Genomic DNA, 19,329 nt, shown 5'->3' with positions numbered 1-19,329 from the left:
TTCTTTCAGGTCCTGTTTAAGTAACAGCTTCTGCTACTTTACAGGATGCCATAAACCTTTTGGAGCCAATGACTAATGATCCAGTGAACTACGTTCGCCAGGGTGCTCTGATTGCTTCTGCCCTTCTCCTAATCCAACAGACAGAAGTCACGTGTCCGAAGGTAAGGTTAAATGTGAAACATGCACTCGTAAGCTATTCAGATCATGGACGTGCAGGTTGCATAAGTAAATGGTCAACACAGGCTTCCCTCATTATTTACTGTAAACGAACTGCAGTGGGATTTCACTAATTTTTATATTAATTCAAAATTGAATTGCATAACTCCATGAATACATTCTTCCTCATTACTACATTCTCATGTACAAATCAGTAAATCCTGGTCATGTAAACTGCTGTGAGCACCATCTTTGAATTGATCCTGTACAGAAACCACAGAAGCTTGTCTGTCAGCAACAACTGTTTGTTCTGTTATTATAAACTTCATCCGTTTGTGCATTTTTAAAATTTATGTCTGGTGTTTTTCATGTTTTAAAATGTAAGTTTTAACTTTGCATATCATAGTTCTGTCTTGGAACTTATTTTAATGATTAGATCAGCTGTCAAGATTTGTGTTTACCCGTACTATGCTATTCAATTCACCTCTTCGGTTTGTTCATGTTTTCGTTAATTCTTCTGATCAAAATGAGGTTTGTATATCCCTATATGGACCTTTTCAGTAATGTGTGCTTAATGAAGAGCGAGCGTGCATTTCTCTAACAATTGTCAGAATCCATAGGACTCTTGGATGTGCTTTGCAGCCAGTGAACTACTTTTGAAGTTTAGTCATCTTTCATGTAGGCAAAAGTGACAGCTAGCATGCTCACAATCTGACAAGGGGCAAATGAGATAAACGATAAGGTAATTTTTCATGCTGTTGATTGAGAGGAAAGCCCCCCAGTTGCACTTTAAATTGTGCCATAGGGCTTGTCTGTCCACCTGAACAGTGTCTGATCAATGTCTGATCTGAAAGATGGCATTTCCTACAATGAAACTACAATATGAAAGTTCTTTAGTACTGCACTGAAATATCTTGATGTTGTACTCAAATGAATGTACAGCATTTTGACTGGGTCAGACTGCAACCATTTGATGCAAGTTGCAACTTAAGAAAATTTAAAACCTAATTATGAGAGCATTTCATTATTTCCAAAAGCATGCACATATTCTGGGCCAAGCAGCAAGTCTTTTCATGGATATTGGTGATAGTTATTGAACCTGCTAAAATGACGGCATACATTTGATAGTCTGTCTCTTCAGAGTTTCAATGTAATCAGAGTTGTAAGATTTTTGTTTCACATAAGATGAGGGAAGATTTTCTCATGAATGGCATCACTTGATAGGCACCACTTTTAGTGTTGTAAATTGAAGTATGTCCCAATCATATATGTTGATAGAAAATTCCTGACTACGTGAGTTGTTTGAGACAAGCAACTGAGTGAAATGATTAAATAAATCACTTCTATAATGGACGGGGAAGGAAATTTTAGAGTTATTTAAATAGTACCTTTTACAACCTCAGGATGTATCGAAGCACTTAAAGCTAATGAAGCACTTTTGAAGTAATGTTGAAATCATCACAGCTTACTATCTTTGAGATGTAACTGTACACAATGAGGTAATAACCAAATAATCTATTCTCCTGAATTTTGGTTGAGGGATAAACGTTAGCCAGGACACTGGGGAGAAATACCATGCTCTTAAAAATAATCCTGTTTGATGTTTTTTATATCCACCTGAAGTTTAAATGTCACGGCTGTGATTCTCTCATCCTATTGTGCCAATTTTTTAGTGCAGCAGGTCAGGAGAATCCCGCAGTGGCCAACTTGTGGGGTTTGTGCAAGCGTTTGCACCCCGCTTGTGTCTCCCTGCGCCAGATTTCCAGTGGCCTCTGCTCTGCGCCAGAAATCAGCGGGAAGATGCATAAATAATTTAAATGGTCATTTTAATATTATTTGAATATGATTGGGGGTCTCATCCCACAGGAGTGTTTCACTCCTCCAGTGGGGATTACACCAGCTCCCTGCTTTTGGAGAACTAGCGGCATGACCCTGCCGGAGTGAAGGGTGGGCAATCGGGGCCCCTCAGGGGGTCAGGCGGCGGGAGGGTGTGCCCCTGGACATTGGCACCCTGGCAGTGCCAGCTGTGCCCAAGGGGCAAAGTGCCAGTGCCCAGAGTACACCTTGGCATTGCCCATCAGAGATCACGAGGAGGAGGTTGGGCCCGGGGATCATGGAGAAGGCGGGGGGGGGGGGGGGGGGGGAGGTGGTGAAGAGCTGGCTTGCTGGGATTGTGGGGCCAGCCAGTGATTGAGTGGGGCCACTGTGCATGCGCCAATTTCGGCACTGACATCAGCGCATGCGCAGTGACCCGATCAGTGTGCTGATTCGAGTCTCTCCAACAGGAATAGGCCTTGCCTCTTGAAATTTAATTTTATTCATACTGGTGGCCTCTGCAGTGCACAGAGTGTGGGAGATTCTTCTCTAAACTCCCACTGAAGAAACCAGCTTGAATCACACATGCAAATGTGACAATTAGAATTTTCTTGGGAGACTTTTGCCCCACATCAGAAAGGTTGACACCTTTGGCAATGCAGTACTCCCTCTGTCCAGAGGGAGGTCCCTCTGATGTGGTGCAACGCAAAACAGCAATTTCCAGATCGGCTGAGGTTATTCATGACCTTACTCATCAAACTTGCCCCTCATCTGAGGTTTGATGATCCTCAGGTTAAATCCCCAAAAGTCAGCTCCCCCTCTCAAAGGGGAGAGCAGCTTATGGTCATTTGGATCTTAGTGATTTTACCTTTCATTTTTACTCTCTCTGTACCATAGAATCCTCACAGTGCAGAAGGAGTCCATTTGGTCTAAATCAACTCTACAAAAAAGCACCTTACTCTCGCCCCAGCTCTATCCTGCCAATTCTGGCATTTAGCATCCTTGTATACTAAGCAGCAATTTAACATAGCCAGTCCACCTAACCTGCACATTTTTGGACCGTGGGAGGAAACCGGAGCACCCGGATGATACCTATGAAAGCACTTGGAGAACATGAAATTCCATACAGATAGTCACAACTGAGCCCAGGAAGACACTTAACGAGATCATGAATCATGTGTCTGAGTCCTACTGACATGTGTCAGGTGTCCACAAATCCCAAATGCCTAATGTTGAACTTTTTGGGACTCTTCCAAATTTAGTAGATTTAGAAACTTCAAATCGTCGTTCATTGCCAGAGGTAGAACATGGAAGATTTATGATCCAGAAAAAGATATTCAGCCCATTCTAACTATACCAGTCAAATATCCAGCCTAATCCCACCTACATAGTCTGCAGGTTATGTCACTTCCTTCCAAATATTTTAAAAACAATGAAGTTTTTATTCTTCTCTCCCTTTTCAGGCATATAATTCCAGACCCATGCCACTCACTGAGTGAAAGAAATTCTCAACTGCCCTCTAATCCTTCGACCAATTACATTAAACCAATGTGCCGTGGCCATTAATCTTTTCACCACTTCCTTCTTGTCCTCGCTGCTCCTCATAATTTTATACATCCCAATTAAGCCTCCCCTCAGCCTCCTATGTTCCAAAAAGACAATTCCAGCCTAACCAATTTTTCTACATAACTAAGATTCATCATCAAAAACCTTAGATTTCCTCTGTGCACTGTCTAATGGGATCACATCGTTCTTCTAATGCAATAACCAGCACTGTATGCAATACTCCAGCTCTGGTCTAATGGGGGGAGGGTGTGGTTATACAATTGTAGCATTACCTCCCAATCTTAGACTTAGCCAGTAAAGAAAAGATGAAAGAACTTTTATTTAACATAGCAAATTCAGCATCCTTGGGATGTGCCAAAATGCTTCACAACTAATGAAATAGATGAAGAAAAGCTGAAGAGAGTGGAAAGTAATATAAAAGAAGCGAACAAAAGAAACAATAAGATCTGATTCGGGGGGGTGGGTGGGTGGTCTCCAGCCCTGTCAGGCAGCTAGGGGAATCTTAATGCCATGCTGAATGGGACGTCAGCCAAAAAGCGGGGTTCCCGCTGGGTGTGAAGGCAGTTGGGATTCACCTGACTGCCTGCCAGTCCTGATCAAAAATTAGGCTAACTGGATAACTGTAATACAATTTAGTGGACTGGACAGCCCATTCAGTGGCCCCTCTCCATGCACCTGCCTCCCCAGTGGGGAAATCCACTGAATAGGCTTTGGTGCTGGCAATGACCTGTGTGCACACCTAGCATGTTGGACTTTGAGAGGGGTCAAGGAGGTAGTTCCAGTGGCCAGGCTGCAGAGGGAGGATCCTCTAAGGTCCTGGGTGGGGCTTGGGGTAGGGGCAAGGGGTTGATCTTAGCATTATCCCCTGGGATTGGGGGGAGTCCCATGGCTGCATTGCCTGTTCTAGCCCTGGCAGACCTGAAGATCACCCCTGGCTTGATGATTTCAGGCAGCTGTCTGCTCAATTTCTTCGTTCCTGTCATCTGTGAAAACTTTGAAGTGGCCTGGGCACTTTAATCTCCATGCTCTCTGGTCACCTGGCGGGCTTTTAAATCACTGCAATACTCCATTCTTTATTAAAGATTTTTCTTTCTCTCAGAAACTCCAGGTATGAGCAGATTCCTTTGAAGTCCTTTGAAAGAGGAGATGTCATTTTCATGGGGTGGGGGGGCATAGCTATTCACTCAGCCCCATTCTATTCACACAGCTTTTATGTGAAGCCTCTAAGCCTTCTTAGAAGAGTCAGAGGGGATGATCTTACCAGAATTTGGCAGTGTTGTTTTCGGCGAGAAAAATAGTGTGCTTCTCCAGAAAAACAGATCTGTTTTCTTTCCGGAGCTTACCATGCTCTTCCAAAAAAAAATCAGCTGGGTGAGTTTCCTGATGTCAAGCAAGGGGAGAATGAGGCCTAAACACACTGACATAGCCTGGCTGCACTGAGATTGGGCGGCATGTTAAAAGGGCAGGAATAAACCTCCACCCTCAGCCTACCATAGGATCTCGGGGGCATCTTCTGCCTCCATCATGATCAGAGCTGGCACTTCTCCTTCCCCATTCCAGGTAGAAGTGGTACCCCATCCCCCACTGATCCAAGTTGGCATCTCTCCCCCAGTCGGTGCCAGCACACCCTCCCCTGAACAACGGACAACTTGTTTCCTGACCCACATAATCATTGACATCACCCACCTACCCTTTCTGCACCATGCCAATCTGTGCCAGTGGGCATTGTCCAGCCACAGTCTAGCCATATCTCTCAGACCAGATGCTATATCCATCTTTATACCCCTGAAGGGATCCCAACAGCAAATTTACATCTGGGTGGACCTGTTGTAAACCGTGCCAATGTGGCATCATGTCAATGGGTCAATATACCAGATATTGAGCCCCTGCTGCTGATCCTGCAGATGGGCGCAAGATCTTCCTCAGAGTCTTTGAAATACCTTCTAACCCTTTGTTTCCATTCAATTTCAGTCCAGCCCTTTTAATTATAATTTGATTGACAGCTTAATGGTTTTCTATTCAGCTTCCAGTTAGCTGTTTATTTACCTTTCACTTCATGCTTAAATTCTTCTCAAGTGCCCCCAGTGTTTCTAACCAATGTTTACACAAAAGAGGAAGTGAAAAGATCTTTTAAAGTTGCCTGCAGCTGCTCGTGGTCAAAAAAATCTCTATTTGTGGGATGAACATAAGAACATAAGAAATAGGAGCAGGAGTAGGCCAACTAGCCCTTCGAGCCTGTCCCACCATTCAGTAAGATCATGGCTGATCTGTCGTGGCTCAGTTCCACATTCCCGCCCTCTCCCCATAACCCTTAATCCCCTCTCTCATCAAAAACCCATCAACCCGCGTCTTAAAAATATTTAGCGAGGCAGCCTCCACCACTTCAACGGGCAGAGAATTCCAGAGATTCACCACCCTTTGAGTGAAGAAGTTCCTCCTCAACTCTGTTCTAAACCGCCCCCCCTTTATCTTGAGGCTATGCCCCCTAGTCCTCCTATCCTTTCTGAGCAGGAAGAGTCTCTCCACCTCTATCCTATCCATCCCATTCATCATCTTATACGTCTCAATGAGATCTCCCCTCATTCTTCTAAACTCTAACGAGTACAAGCCTAATCTATTCAGCCTCTCCTCATAGCTCAACCCCCTCAACTCCGGCATCAGCCTAGTAAACCTCCTCTGCACTCCCTCCAAGGCTAAAATATCCTTGCGTAAGTACGGCGCCCAAAACTGCACGCAGTACTCCAGCTGCGGCCTCACCAATGCCCTATACAGCCGCAGCAAGACCTCCCTACTTTAATATTCAATCCCCCTCGCGATGAAGGCCAGCATCCCATTCGCCTTCCTGACCACCTGCTGCACCTGCAAGCTGGGTTTTTGCGACTCATGCACAAGGACCCCGAGGTCCCTCTGCACCGTCGCCTGCTGCAGTTTTTCTCCACGTAAGTAATAATCCTTCCTACCATTATTCCTACCAAAGTGGACCACCTCGCACTTGCCAACATTAAATTCCATTTGCCATTTCCTGGCCCGTTCGCCCAGCCTATCTAGATCCTTCTGTAGACTCTCCCCACCCTCCGCACAATTTGCCTTTCCATCAATTTTGGTGTCATCAGCAAATTTTGACACCCTACACTCGGTTCCCACCTCCAGATCATCTATGTAAATGGTAAATAGCTGAGGCCCCAGCACCGACCCCTGTGGCACTCCACTAGTCACCATCCGCCAATCCGAATAGCACCCATTGACCCCCACTCTCTGCCTCCTATTTGACAACCAGTCCTCTATCCACACTAACACCCTACCCCCAACTCCATGCCCCCTGACCTTCTGTAATAACCTCTTGTGAGGTACCTTGTCAAACGCCTTCTGAAAATCCAGAAAGACCACATCCACCGGCTCTCCCCTATCCACCGCCCTAGACACATCCTCATAGAACTCCAGTAAATTTGTCAGACACGACTTCCCTTTAAGGAAACCATGCTGCGTCTGCTCTATCAAGCAGTTCCCCTCAAGATGCCTCGCTGTTTCCTCCTTGATGACGGATTCTAACATTTTACCTACAACAGACGTTAAACTAACCGGCCTATAATTCCCTGCCTTTTGCCTGGCACCCTTCTTAAACAATGGCGTAACATTAGCCGTTTTCCAATCTTCCGGCACTTCCCCGGAATCCAGCGACGTCTGGAAAATAACCACCAAGGCATCCACTATCACCTCCGCCATTTCTTTCAGGACCGTCGGATGCATTCCATCCGGTCCTGGGGACTTGTCCACAATCAGTCCCTCCAGTCTGTCGAGCACCACCTCTCTAGTAACAGTAATGTCATCGAGACCCTCCAGTCCTACCACCTTTCCATCTCTAACATCCGGCAAATTATTCACGTCCTCCTCTGTGAAGACCGAAACAAAAAAGTTATTCAAGACCTCTGCCATATCCCCATCCCCTACCACTAAGTCCCCCTTCTCATCCTCTAAGGGACCAACGTTCACCCTAGCCAGCCTCTTCCTTTTTATATATTTATAAAAACTCTTGCTATCCTTTTTTATATTAAGCGCTAGCCCAGCTTCATAGTTTCTCCTACCCTTCTTAATCAACTTCTTTGTCAATCTTTGTTGACATTTAAACCTCTCCCAATCCTCTTCTCGCCCACTGCTCTTAGCTACTCTAAATGCCTCTGCTTTTAATTTAACACTTTCCTTCACCTCCTTCGTTATCCACGGCTTATTACCTCTCCTCCTATGGTCCAACAAGAAGCTGGGTCTGTATCCGTTGCAGTTTAGAGGAATAAGAGGTGATCTTATTGAAACTTATAAGGGGCTTGACAGTGAATGCTGAAAACATGTTTCTCTTTCTTGGAGAGGTCAGAACTAGGGGACATAGCTTAAAAATGAGGTGTCTCCTATTTATAACTGATGAGGAGAATTTTTCTTCTTTCTTTCAGATGGTAATTCGTCTGGAGAACACTCTTCCCCAGAGCATTGTAAAGCCAGTATTGTCATGTTTTTAAGACAATGAGAGATTCTTAACTGATAGAGGATTCAAAGGCTGTCAGAAAGATGCAAGAGTAGATTTGAGGCCACAATCAGATAAGCAATGATCTTATTGAAGGGCTGAGCAGGCTTGATGGGGTAAATGGCCTGGTCCTGCTCCTAATTCATATGTATGTAACAACAGAGAGCCTAACCACTTCCGCTTAAACATAGCATGGGTCACACACCATTAGTATTCTAGGGAGAGTTGTTGCCCAGGAACTCAACTGGACCAACTGCATAAATGTTGTGGCTGCTAGAGTTAGATGGAAACTTGGTATCCTGGAGTTTGTAGCTCACTATCTGACTTCCCAATGCCTCTCCAACACCTACAAGTCAGAGGAACAATGGAATACTCTTTGTATGTGTCAGTGCAGCTCCAATAACATTCATGAAAATACTTTACGGGACAAAGCAGTTTAGTTGATAAGTATTAAAACTACAGAATTGTGCAAGTTTCTATAATTTGAGTATTCTGTTTTGATATACAAATTCCTCTTTGACTTACAGTTCTGTGGTTCCTTTATTAGGTCACTCAATTCCGACAGCTCTACGCAAAGGTTATCAATGACAAGCACGATGATGTCATGGCCAAGTTTGGCGCCATATTAGCTCAGGGCATTCTTGATGCAGGTAATATTTAAATCACTTGCGGCTTTTTGTCAGTAGCTCGTTCCAAAACTCTGTCTACTGTCTTTGTGTGAAAACTTCGGTTTAAGCTATGAAATATAATTTGAGCTAGTTTAAGGAATCTCAAAAATTAATGTTTTGAGAAGGTGAATTAACATTATTAGGTGCAGTCAATTGCTGCCACAGCAATTTGGTAATCTAGTTCTCTGGCATTGTCATATAGTGCTTATTACAGGACGATATTCAAAAATGAATATGAACAAAAATGTACTAACCTTGAAATGCTGAAACAACGAAACAGAAGTAAAAAATGTGCTGGTAGCACTCAACAGGCCTTGGGCCAAATAGTGTGTGTGGCAAGATTAACAGTTAACTTTTTGATCATAGCTTCACATTTCCCTTTGGTCTATTCATTTCTAAACGTTGCCCACCTGTGCTTGTGCATTTATCCAAAAGTCGGCTGTGGCTCAATGGTAGCATTCAAAACCTTGAATCTGAAGGTCATGGGGTCAAGCTCCATTCCTGAGACTTCAGCACATAATTTTTTAAAAATTAATTTTTGTGGGAAGTGGGTATTGCTTACTTGGCCAACATTTATTCCATCCCTCAATACTGCAGTAGCGGACACTTTCTGTTTCTCCTCCTCCTGTCTTTTCCTTCATCTCAATTCAGTGTCATTAGGTCCAAATTATTGCAGCTCGTGTATAATGTTAAACCCATTCCAATTAAATATTGTTTGCAGAGCAAATGAACTGAGCCCTTAAGTTTGTACTGAAGAATTTGTTTCAAAATGCACTGCAGCTTGTTTGAAATAATTACTGATTTGCCTTTTTCTGCAATTCAAAATATTCAGTGAAAGCAAAAGATTTTGGACTGAGAGGTTTCTCTTTAATTTTTTTCACATTTTTAATCATGGCAGATAGGTTTCTCATCGAATTAGTTTGTCTGTCACAGTGGGGTAATTCTTGGCATTTGTGCTTAGATTTCAATTTACCCTAGTCAGAATATCTGGAAATTCTTTAATTATATTCTAGTAGTTAATTTCTGTATCTGCACAAAGCTTTATTTATGAAAAAATCAATCCCCATTGATACCCTGTCATAATTATTATGTGTAATAATTATATAATTATTTTACTGAGATGGAAATAGGTTCTCTGAACAGCAACAACATTAATTCCCTCAATCATGATGCAATGTCTTCAACCTCCCCACTCCCCGCCCCGTAAACATATAGCTCCTCCACCTATGGTGAATTGCACCAAATGTTTTTCTCAAAACTACAAAGAAGGGACCTAATTCCAAAGAAAACTCCTATTTTATGAACAGTATGTATCATAGTATAATCATACCTGATGGTGGTTGACAAAAATCACTCTTTGAGGGGCTTTCGAATGATGTTTTGCAGCCATTAAAATTGATGTCTGCAAACAATAACTATCTACCTATACGTTAGGTGTAACTCCAGGTATCTCTTATTGTTAGGGTCTTGGTTACAATGTTCTGTCAGGCTTGCCTTGCATCAAATCCTGCCACACACTGCCACATTGGTAATTTTGAGGAATTAACTACATACTATTAAACTTGCAGTAGAATGTTCTTTTTACATTGGAAAAGTTGTTTTGAATGCTGTAATCAGGTGCTCTTATCATGTTAGTCTAATTGGGTTTCCTATAAATCAAATAATATAAGGATTTTAATATAATTTGAAAATAAAACCTTGCTAATTGGGTGTTGCTCTGATAATTACTAGATTATCTGGCAGATTGATTTTTGACAAATCAGCCAATTTCCCTGAAAATGGATGCGGACTAAATGTGAGCAGAACATTCATCTGTTCTGTTTTTCATTATACAGCTGTTTTCTATTACAGCTATTTAATATGACATCTGTTGTGTTGCCCCATGTAGATGATTACTGATAAAGCTAAACTCCTATAACCAGGCAATTCACCCTCTGTTTGCTGATGGATGTGTATTTATTAAAATTATTTTATTTGAAAATACTGTGGCCTAAATGGCCTGGAATTTGAGATGAGAATAATGGTCAGGTTACTGGCATTCACTCTTTTAATGGAAATCTAACAGCAATTTCGGGATTATGCAAATACGTAGTTAAATATTAAAGTCCAGAAGTTGCTGCCCAAAGTACACCCCTCCTTTAGCGGGTGTAGTTTTGAAGTTTATGCTGATAGACTCAATATTTGAAATACTGCAACTGTGTGACATTGCTGTACTTGCCCATAGTTCTGCACCACTTCCTCTTACCGAAGCTTTCTCACTGTGTTGCAACTCTCAGTTCTCCTTTACATCCATTCTCTATCATCCTCCTCAAATGCTCATTTTCTCAGTAAAATATGCTTGCTATATTCCTCCCTTAGCCTCTGCATTAAGCAATAACCCATCTTTGCTGATTTGAAACTGTCTTGTCACTTTGCCTTCTTTCCTCTGATTTCTCTGCCCTTTTCTCCTCCCTTAATCTCCCTCACATGAAATCTTCTACCCATATTTACTGCTACCTCTTGTCCTCTCATTTTATGTGGACGTTCTATTCCCATTGTGTCATTCACTGACAAGGTCGCTTTGATCATTTTCTAATATTTCTCATCAGTCATGTGTCCCCTACCTCTCCCTAACCCCTTCCCCCTGAACTTTGCAAGATTTCCATGACAATGAAAGAAACCTTACTCTGCATCTTTGACAAACCGTGGTGGTTCTCAAAATATTTCACAGCCAATTAAGTACTTTACAACCCACTAAATAATTTAGAAGTGTAATGACTGTTGCAATGTAGGAAGCACGGCAGCAAATTTGCACATAGTCAGCTCTCACATACCTTGACCAAATAATCTGGTTGGGTTTTGACTGAGGAATAACTGTTTGCTGGGATACAAGGAAATTTCCTTAGTTCCTTGAACAGTACCTCTGGATCTTTTACATCAATTTGAGAGAGCAAATCTGCTTCCATTTAAACATCCGAAATGTGTCATAAATCCCCTCAATGACTGACAGCATTAGGCTAGCTTGCATTTCCTGTTCTCGTGTTTATAGTTTATAAAATTGTGTGCTCGTCATATGTCCTGTCACTCCTTGATCCTATGCATAGAAATTTAGAGTTCTAGATTTGAAAGAAATTTGGTCAGAGCTAATGGCTACTGCATGTATCACTATAATATGTTGGTTCAGTTTGAGTTGCTTCAGATGGTTTTTGAGGTCTTGCATACTCATTAAACAATCTCAGTCAGTCATTCCAGTGATATACAAGATTAGAATTGCGTAGTTACAAAGGGTCGATCCATTTGACTTATTCAAAGTTGGTGCTATCTTCAGCAACAAAATCAGTCTGTTTTCTGTGCATCTATTTGAATTCATACTAGCATAGAAATCATCTGAGTTAAAACAAATGATCTTCATTGTGATTATGAAAGGGTGAAAAGATGGTCAATCTGAATATTCAAAAATACAAAACTATATCCCAGAAATGAAGAAGCGGTAGCATAGAACAGAGTGCGAAAATTGTTGTATTTTAAGGCCCAGGATCTGCCGAAACTAGTTTGATGTCTAAGGTACTAAATTAGAAACAGCAATCCCTTCTACCATGTTTTCATAAATTAAACTTGGCCTTTATTTTGAGAAATCAATATATTGTAACAAACTGTACTGAATTTGCATGCCTGACCTGAACATTTTAATATGAAAAGGCCCACACGCGAATGAACCTTCATTCTTGCTTTACATCCTCAAGACCATTCAAATTGATAATTGTATTTGAAGGCATCATATAGGTATCTAACACTATTTTTCCTTTTTGATAGGTGGCCGCAACATGACCATTTCACTCCAGTCACGGACAGGGCACACCCACATGCCCTCAGTGGTCGGGGTGCTAGTGTTTACCCAGTTCTGGTTCTGGTTCCCTCATTCACACTTTTTGTCCCTGGCCTTCACTCCAACTGCAGTCATTGGCCTTAACAAGGATCTCAAGGTAACTTAATTTTACATGATCTCTTTTTAACTCCTTGTTACTCCATACAGCTTTTTGGATTTGTTTTTAGTCAGTGTCAAATTATGATATTTTGTTGGTTAGTATCGAGTTCAGAAGTTCTATTTTTATTTTCACCCCATCTGATACGATAGAGGAAATGCCTTAAACTGTATAATGTACTTGTTCATATATTTTTATTCCAGTTGGAAGGAAGGTGAAGTAGGCCTATGGTTCTTCTGGTCCTACCTCAATGATCCATACTCCTATAGTAATTCGGCAGATGGTATGCTTATATAGGCACAAAATGGCTGTTTTGTCATGTTTTCTGCAGCTGAGGTGGCAGATCAATTAACAAGTGCAACTCACTGAGTTTTTTGATTGGCTAGTCTGCCCATTGTGCTGTTTTGATAAACAAGATGGAAGGACCCCTCATATTTCCATCCTGCAGCTACAAAGCTATTATCCAGTTGTACTGGGTATCTGCCTTCCCATTACCAAAGTGGTCATCTGCGCAGACAGTGGCCATAAGAACCTGCTGCTGCCCAAGTCTTCACCATCTATGTTAGGCAGCTATTTTTGGAGTTTCTGTTGAACCTATCCACCATGCATAACTCCCCAGGTGGTACTTCGGTCGAGAATTTAACCGCTGATGGCATTGCCTCAACAAGCAATTCCGTACCCCTCTCAACGTTGAAGAAGAGTCGTACAGACTCAAAATGTTAACTCTGCTTCTCTCCATTGATGCTGCCAGACTGGCTGAGTTTTTCCAGCATTTTCTGTTTTTATTTCAGATTTCCAGCATCTGCAACATTTTGCTTTTATTTACCTCAGTTCTAGTTGTTGGCCCCTTCACCACATTGAGGTGTGGGTTGGATTTTGAAGGGAACAAGCAGTGAGGGCAGCAAGGACTAGAAATTACAAAGACTGCAGAAAGATTGTTCATAGCTCAGCCAGCATTCGGAACAAGGACTGATGAACGGCAACAAGATGGTCTGTTGGCAGCATGTGTTACTTTCTAGTCACAAAAGAATGTAGCCGAACAGGCACCAGAGTTCTGGCGACCAGGGGATTTTCACAGTAACTTAATTGCAGTGTTAATGTAAGCCTACTTGTGACGCTAATAAATAAACTTTAAAATGGATGCAGTGCACATTATTAAATGAAAATTAAAACAGGCAAAGATTATCCCTTGAAATTTGTAAATTCAGCTGCCATCTGAAAGAAGATAATTAAAGCTCTACAGTCTTTAGATCTTAATGAAAGTTTTAGCAGAATGTTACATAATTAAGAGTAGAAAATTAAATTATATTGTGGTATACAATAAAGGGCAGGTAGTACAGAAACAAAGTTAAATATCCATTAGTGTCAGCTTTAACTTGGCGATAGTACCCTTGCCTCTGAATCAGAAGGTTGTAGGTTCAGGTCCCACCCCCAAAACTTGAGCACGTAATCTAGGCTGACACTGAGGGAGCTCTGCCTGTTGGAGGTGACATTGTTTGGATATGATGCTAACCTAGACGGTGTTTATGTGTTCTCAGTGGATCTGAAAGATTCCATGATTATTTGAGGAAGAATTGGGAAGTTGTACCGGCATCTTGACCATTATTCTCCCCCAATCAATCCCTAAAATAGATAATCTAGTCATTTTTAAATTACAATAATGATGACACTTCAAATATACTTAATTAGCTGTGGAGACATGAGGAAGGTGCTATTGTAAATGCAAGTTTGTCCTTTTCTTTCCTTCAAACAAATGAACTTGGAAGAATTGTTGTTCCAGAGTATTGAATTATCTTTCCTTTTTTTATAGCTTGTTTATTTCTTTCTGAACACGTGTATGTTATTCTTTGTTCACAGATGCCTAAAGTCCAGTACCGGTCAAATTGTAAGCCATCAACATTTGCCTACCCAGCTCCTCTGGAGGTTCCTAAAGAGAAAGAGAAAGAAAAGGTCTGCTTCACATGGGAATTCTATTCAAATAAAGAGGAAGAACAAACTCTGTAATCCAACTGTATAATTTAGAAGTGGATTGTAGAGCAACTTGACCATGGGGTTTGAAAGTACTATTGTTTTTCATGTAATTCCTGTTCCTGTCTCGTAAGGTATCAAAATCTTGCATTTTATTCATGTCTTTCCCCCAAATTTCACGGAGTTTGATTTGTATTATGAATTTTAACAACTTGGAAAATGTGAACTGAAATCTTTGTCTATAATGTCAGTAACTCAACAGATGAATTTGTGCACAGATGCTTATTCAGTCTTGACCTTGTTTATGGGTTGGGTTATGAAATAGATAAATTTGATAGTTTATAGGTTACCCGTCATCTGCTGCTGTTTCTGTTGTCATCTTGAATTTTAACCTAGAATTCCTCTTTCTACAATTTAAGAACATAAGAAATAGGAGCAGGAGTAGGCCATCTAGCCCTTCGAGCCTGCCCCGCCATTCAATAAGATCATGGCTGATATGTCGTGGCTCAGTTCCACATTCCCACCCTCTCCCCATAACCCTTAATCCCCTCTCTTATCAAAAACCCATCAACCTGCGTCTTAAAAATATTTAGCGAGGCAGCCTCCACCACTTCAACGGGCAGAGAATTCCAGAGATTCACCACCCTTTGAGTGAAGAAGTTCTTCCTCAACTCCGTTCCAAACCGCCCCCCCTTTATCTTGAGGCTGTGCTCCCTAGTCCTACTGTCCTTTCTGAGCGGGAAGAGTCTCTCCACCTCTATCCTATCCATCCCATTCATCATCTTATATGTCTCAATGAGATCTCCCCTCATTCTTGTAAACTCTAACGAGTACAAGCCTAGTTTATTCAGCCTCTCCTCATAGCTCAACCCCCTCAACTCCGGCATCAGCCTAGTAAACCTCCTCTGCACTCCCTCCAAGGCCAAAATATCCTTGCGTAAGTACGGCGCCCAAAACAGTACACAGTACTCCAGCTGCGCCCTCACCAATGCCCTATATTGCCGTTCCACCAATCTTGGTGTCATCAGCAAATTTCGACACCATACACTCGGTTCCCTCCTCCAGATCATCTGTATAAATGGTAAATAGCTGAGGCCCCAGCACCGACCCCTGGGGCACTCGACTAGTCACCAACCGCCAATCCGAATAGCACCCATTGACCCCCACTCTCTGCCTCCTATTTGACAACCAATCCTCTATCCACGCTAACACCCTACCCCCAACTCCATGTCCCCTGACCTTCTGCAATAACCTCTTGTGAGGTACCTTGTCAAACGCCTTCTGAAAATCAAGAAAGACCACATCCACCGGCTCTCCTCTATCCACCGCCCTAGACACATCCTCATAGAACTCCAGTAAATTTGTCAGACATCCCCTTAACGAAACCGTGCTGCGTCTGCTCTATCAAGTAATTCCTCTCAAGATGCCTCGCTATTTCCTCCTTGATGACGGATTCTAACATTTTACCTACAACAGACGTTAAACTAACCGGCCTATAATTCCCTGCCTTTTGCCTGGCACCCTTCTTAAACAACGGCGTAACATTAGCCGTTTTCCAATCTTCCGGCACTTCCCCGGAATCCAGCGACGTTTGGAAAATAACCACCAAGGCATCCACTATCACCTCCGCCATTTCTTTCAGAACCCTTGGATGCATTCCATCCGGTCCTGGGGACTTGTCCACAATCAGTCCCTCCAGTCTGTCGAGCACCGCCTCTCTAGTAACAGTAATGTCATTGAGACCCTCCAGTCCTACCACCTTTCCATCTCTAACACCTGGCAAATTATTCATGCCCTCCTCCGTGAAGACCGAAACAAAAAAGTTATTCAAGACCTCAGCCATTTCCCCATCCTCTACCACTAAGTCCCCCTTCTCATCCTCTAAGGGTCCAACGTTCACCCTAGCCAGCCTCTTCCTTTTTATATATTTATAAAAACTCTTGCTATCCTTTTTTATATTAAGCGCTAGCCCAGCTTCATAGTTTCTCCTACCCTTCTTTATCAACTTCTTTGTCAATCTTTGTTGACATTTAAACCTCTCCCGATCCTCTTCTCGCCCACTACTCTTAGCTACTCTAAACGCCTCCGCTTTTAATTTTACACTTTCCTTCACCTCCTTCGTTATCCACGGCTTATTACCTCTCCTCCTACGGTCCTTTTTGACCATCGGAATAAATTTCTGCTGAGCACCAAGAAAGATCTCCTTAAAGATCCTCCACTGCTCCTCAGCAGACCTACCTTCCAATGCGCTCCCCCAGTCCACATTCGCCAATTCTTCTCTCATCCTACCGTACTCCCCTATGTTCAAACAAAGGACGCATGTCTGGGAACCCACTTTGTCCTCCTCCATCTGCACCAGAAACTCCACCATACAATGATCACTCTCCCCAAGAGGAAGCTACAGGCCAATTAGCCCCTCGTCTGTGGGGGTAAGTTGTTGGAAGGTGGTTTGAGAGACAGGATCTACAGGCATTTAGAGACGTAAGGACTGATTAGGGACAGTCAGCATGGCTTTGTGAGTGGAAAATCATGTCTCATAAATTTGATTGAGTTTTTTGAAGGGGTAACCAAGAAGGTAGATGAGGGCAGTGCAGTTGATGTTGTCTACTTGGATTTTAGCAAGGCCTTTGACAAGGTACCACATGGTAGGTTGTTGCATAAGGTTAAATCTCTCAGGATCCAGGGTGAGCTATCTAAATAGGCACAAAATTGGCTTCTTGACAGAAGCCAGAAGATGGTTATAAAGAGTTGTTTTTCAAACTGGAGGCCTGTGACCAGCGGTATGCCTCGGGGATAAATGCTGGGTCCACTATTATTTGTCATTTATATTAATGATTTGGATGAGAATTTAGGAGCCATGGTTAGTAAGTTTGCAGATGATACCAAGATTGGTGGCATAGTGAACAGTGAAGGAAGTTATCTCCAATTGCAACAGGATCTTGATCAATTAGGCCAGTGGGCTGATGAATAGCAGATGGAGTTTAGATAAATGTGAGGTGATGCATTTTGGTACTCCGAACCAGGGCAGGATTTATTCAGTTAATGATAGGCGTTGGGGTACAAAGAAATCTAGGGGTACATGTTCATAGCTCCCTGAAAGTGAAGTCATAGGTGGACAGAATGATGAAGAAGGCATTCAGTATGCTTGGTTTGATCAGTCAGAACACTGAATACAGAAGTTGGGATGTCTTGTTGAAGTTGTACAAGATATTGATAAGGCCGCACTCGGAATACTGTGTACAGTTCTGATCATCCTCTATTAGAAAGGATATTATTAAAGATACTAAGAAAGAGTGCGGAAAAGATTTACTAGGATGCTACCAGGACTTGATGGATTGAGTTATAATTAGAGGTTGGATAGACTGGGGCTTTTTTCTCTGGAGCATGGAAGGCTGAGGAGTGATTTTGTAGAGGTCTACAAAATAATGAGGGGCACAGATCAGCTTGATAGTCAATATCTTTTCCCAAAGGTAGAGGAGTCTAAAACTAGGGGGCATAGGTTTAAGATGAGAGGGGAGAGATACAAAAGTGTCCAGAGGGGCAATTTTTTCACAGAGTGGTGTGTCTGGAACAACATGCCAGAGGTAGTAGTCAAGGTGGGTACAATTTTAAAAAGCATTTAGACAGTTACATGTGTATAGAGGGATATGGGCCAAATGTGGGCAATTGGGATTAGCTTAGGGGTTTAAAAAAAAGGCGCATGGACAAGTTGGGCTGAAGGGCTTGTTTCCATGCTGTAAGCCTCTAAGCGTTTCTGTTCCATTTTCTAATTCTATAATTTTAGGCTAGGTCTAAAAATATGTAATCTGTCAAACCCTCAGGTTTCCACAGCTGTCCTGTCAATCACTGCCAAAGCAAAGAAGAAAGAGAAGGAAAAAGAAAAAGAAAAGGGGAAAGAAAAAGAAGAAGAAAAAATGGAAGTTGTAAGTACAGACTGAGCACATAGTGCTGAGTGATTTATTAATGTTTCATTAGTTTATTCTTGCTCAACAGTAATGTTATAAACTTATGTAAATATGGGGGCTTTATTACTTGGTGTTCATTGAAATGTGGTTGCGTATTAATTTCACTTTTTTATTGTCTTTAGGAAGAGACTGAGAAAAAGGATGAAGACAAAGAAAAAGAAAAGAAAAAAGAGCCAGAGCCGAGTTACCAGTTATTGGAGAACCCAGCCCGAGTAATGCCCGCACAGCTTAAAGTCCTGGTTATGCCAGAAGGGTGCAGATACCAGCCCTTTAAGCCTGTAAGTAATGCTCTTTAAAAATCCTGACGGCTAATGGCAAAATACGTAACTTGAATCTGACTCTGCTCTACAATTGTAATAATGTAAGAATCACCTTAGAATTACAAACTTTGGTGGAATATCTGAGGTAGAAAATAATTTTGGGCAGTATCACATTGACTGCTGGTTATAACTCCCTGAACCCCACCACACCATCAAGTATCTAGCCTTGGCTCACTCCTGTTTCTTATTGGCGGCACAGTAGTTAGCACTGCTGCTTCACAGCTCCAGGGATCTGGGTTCGATTCCCGGCTTGGGTCACTATCTGCAGAGTCTGCCCATTCTCCCTGTGTCTGAGTGAGTTTTATCCAGTATCCTCCCACAGTCCGAAAGACACGTTGGTTAGGTGCATTGGCCATGCTATATTTTCTCTGTGTACCCAAACAGGAGCTGGAGTGT

The 19,329-nt window shown here is 42.2% G+C and overlaps 1 protein-coding gene across 1 annotated transcript in view; it reads left to right on the top strand.

Moving 5' to 3' along the window:
• psmd1 (proteasome 26S subunit, non-ATPase 1) overlaps window positions 1–19,329 on the top strand; it is a 97,251-nt gene that overhangs the window by 74,366 nt on the left and 3,556 nt on the right. Inside the window, exons 18-23 of the mRNA XM_080185764.1 lie at window positions 45–161; window positions 8,598–8,700; window positions 12,511–12,680; window positions 14,538–14,630; window positions 18,470–18,571; window positions 18,736–18,891. Coding sequence (XP_080041890.1) covers window positions 45–161; window positions 8,598–8,700; window positions 12,511–12,680; window positions 14,538–14,630; window positions 18,470–18,571; window positions 18,736–18,891 — 741 coding nt within the window. The remainder of the gene's footprint in view (window positions 1–44; window positions 162–8,597; window positions 8,701–12,510; window positions 12,681–14,537; window positions 14,631–18,469; window positions 18,572–18,735; window positions 18,892–19,329) is intronic.

The sequence above is a fragment of the Carcharhinus amblyrhynchos genome, chromosome 3, assembly GCF_965287045.1.
Source record: "Carcharhinus amblyrhynchos chromosome 3, sCarAmb.v2.hapA, whole genome shotgun sequence".
NCBI classification, from domain to species: domain Eukaryota; kingdom Metazoa; phylum Chordata; class Chondrichthyes; order Carcharhiniformes; family Carcharhinidae; genus Carcharhinus; species Carcharhinus amblyrhynchos.
Note: the sequence above shows the minus strand (reverse complement) of the source record. Positions and strands in the feature narration are given on the sequence as shown.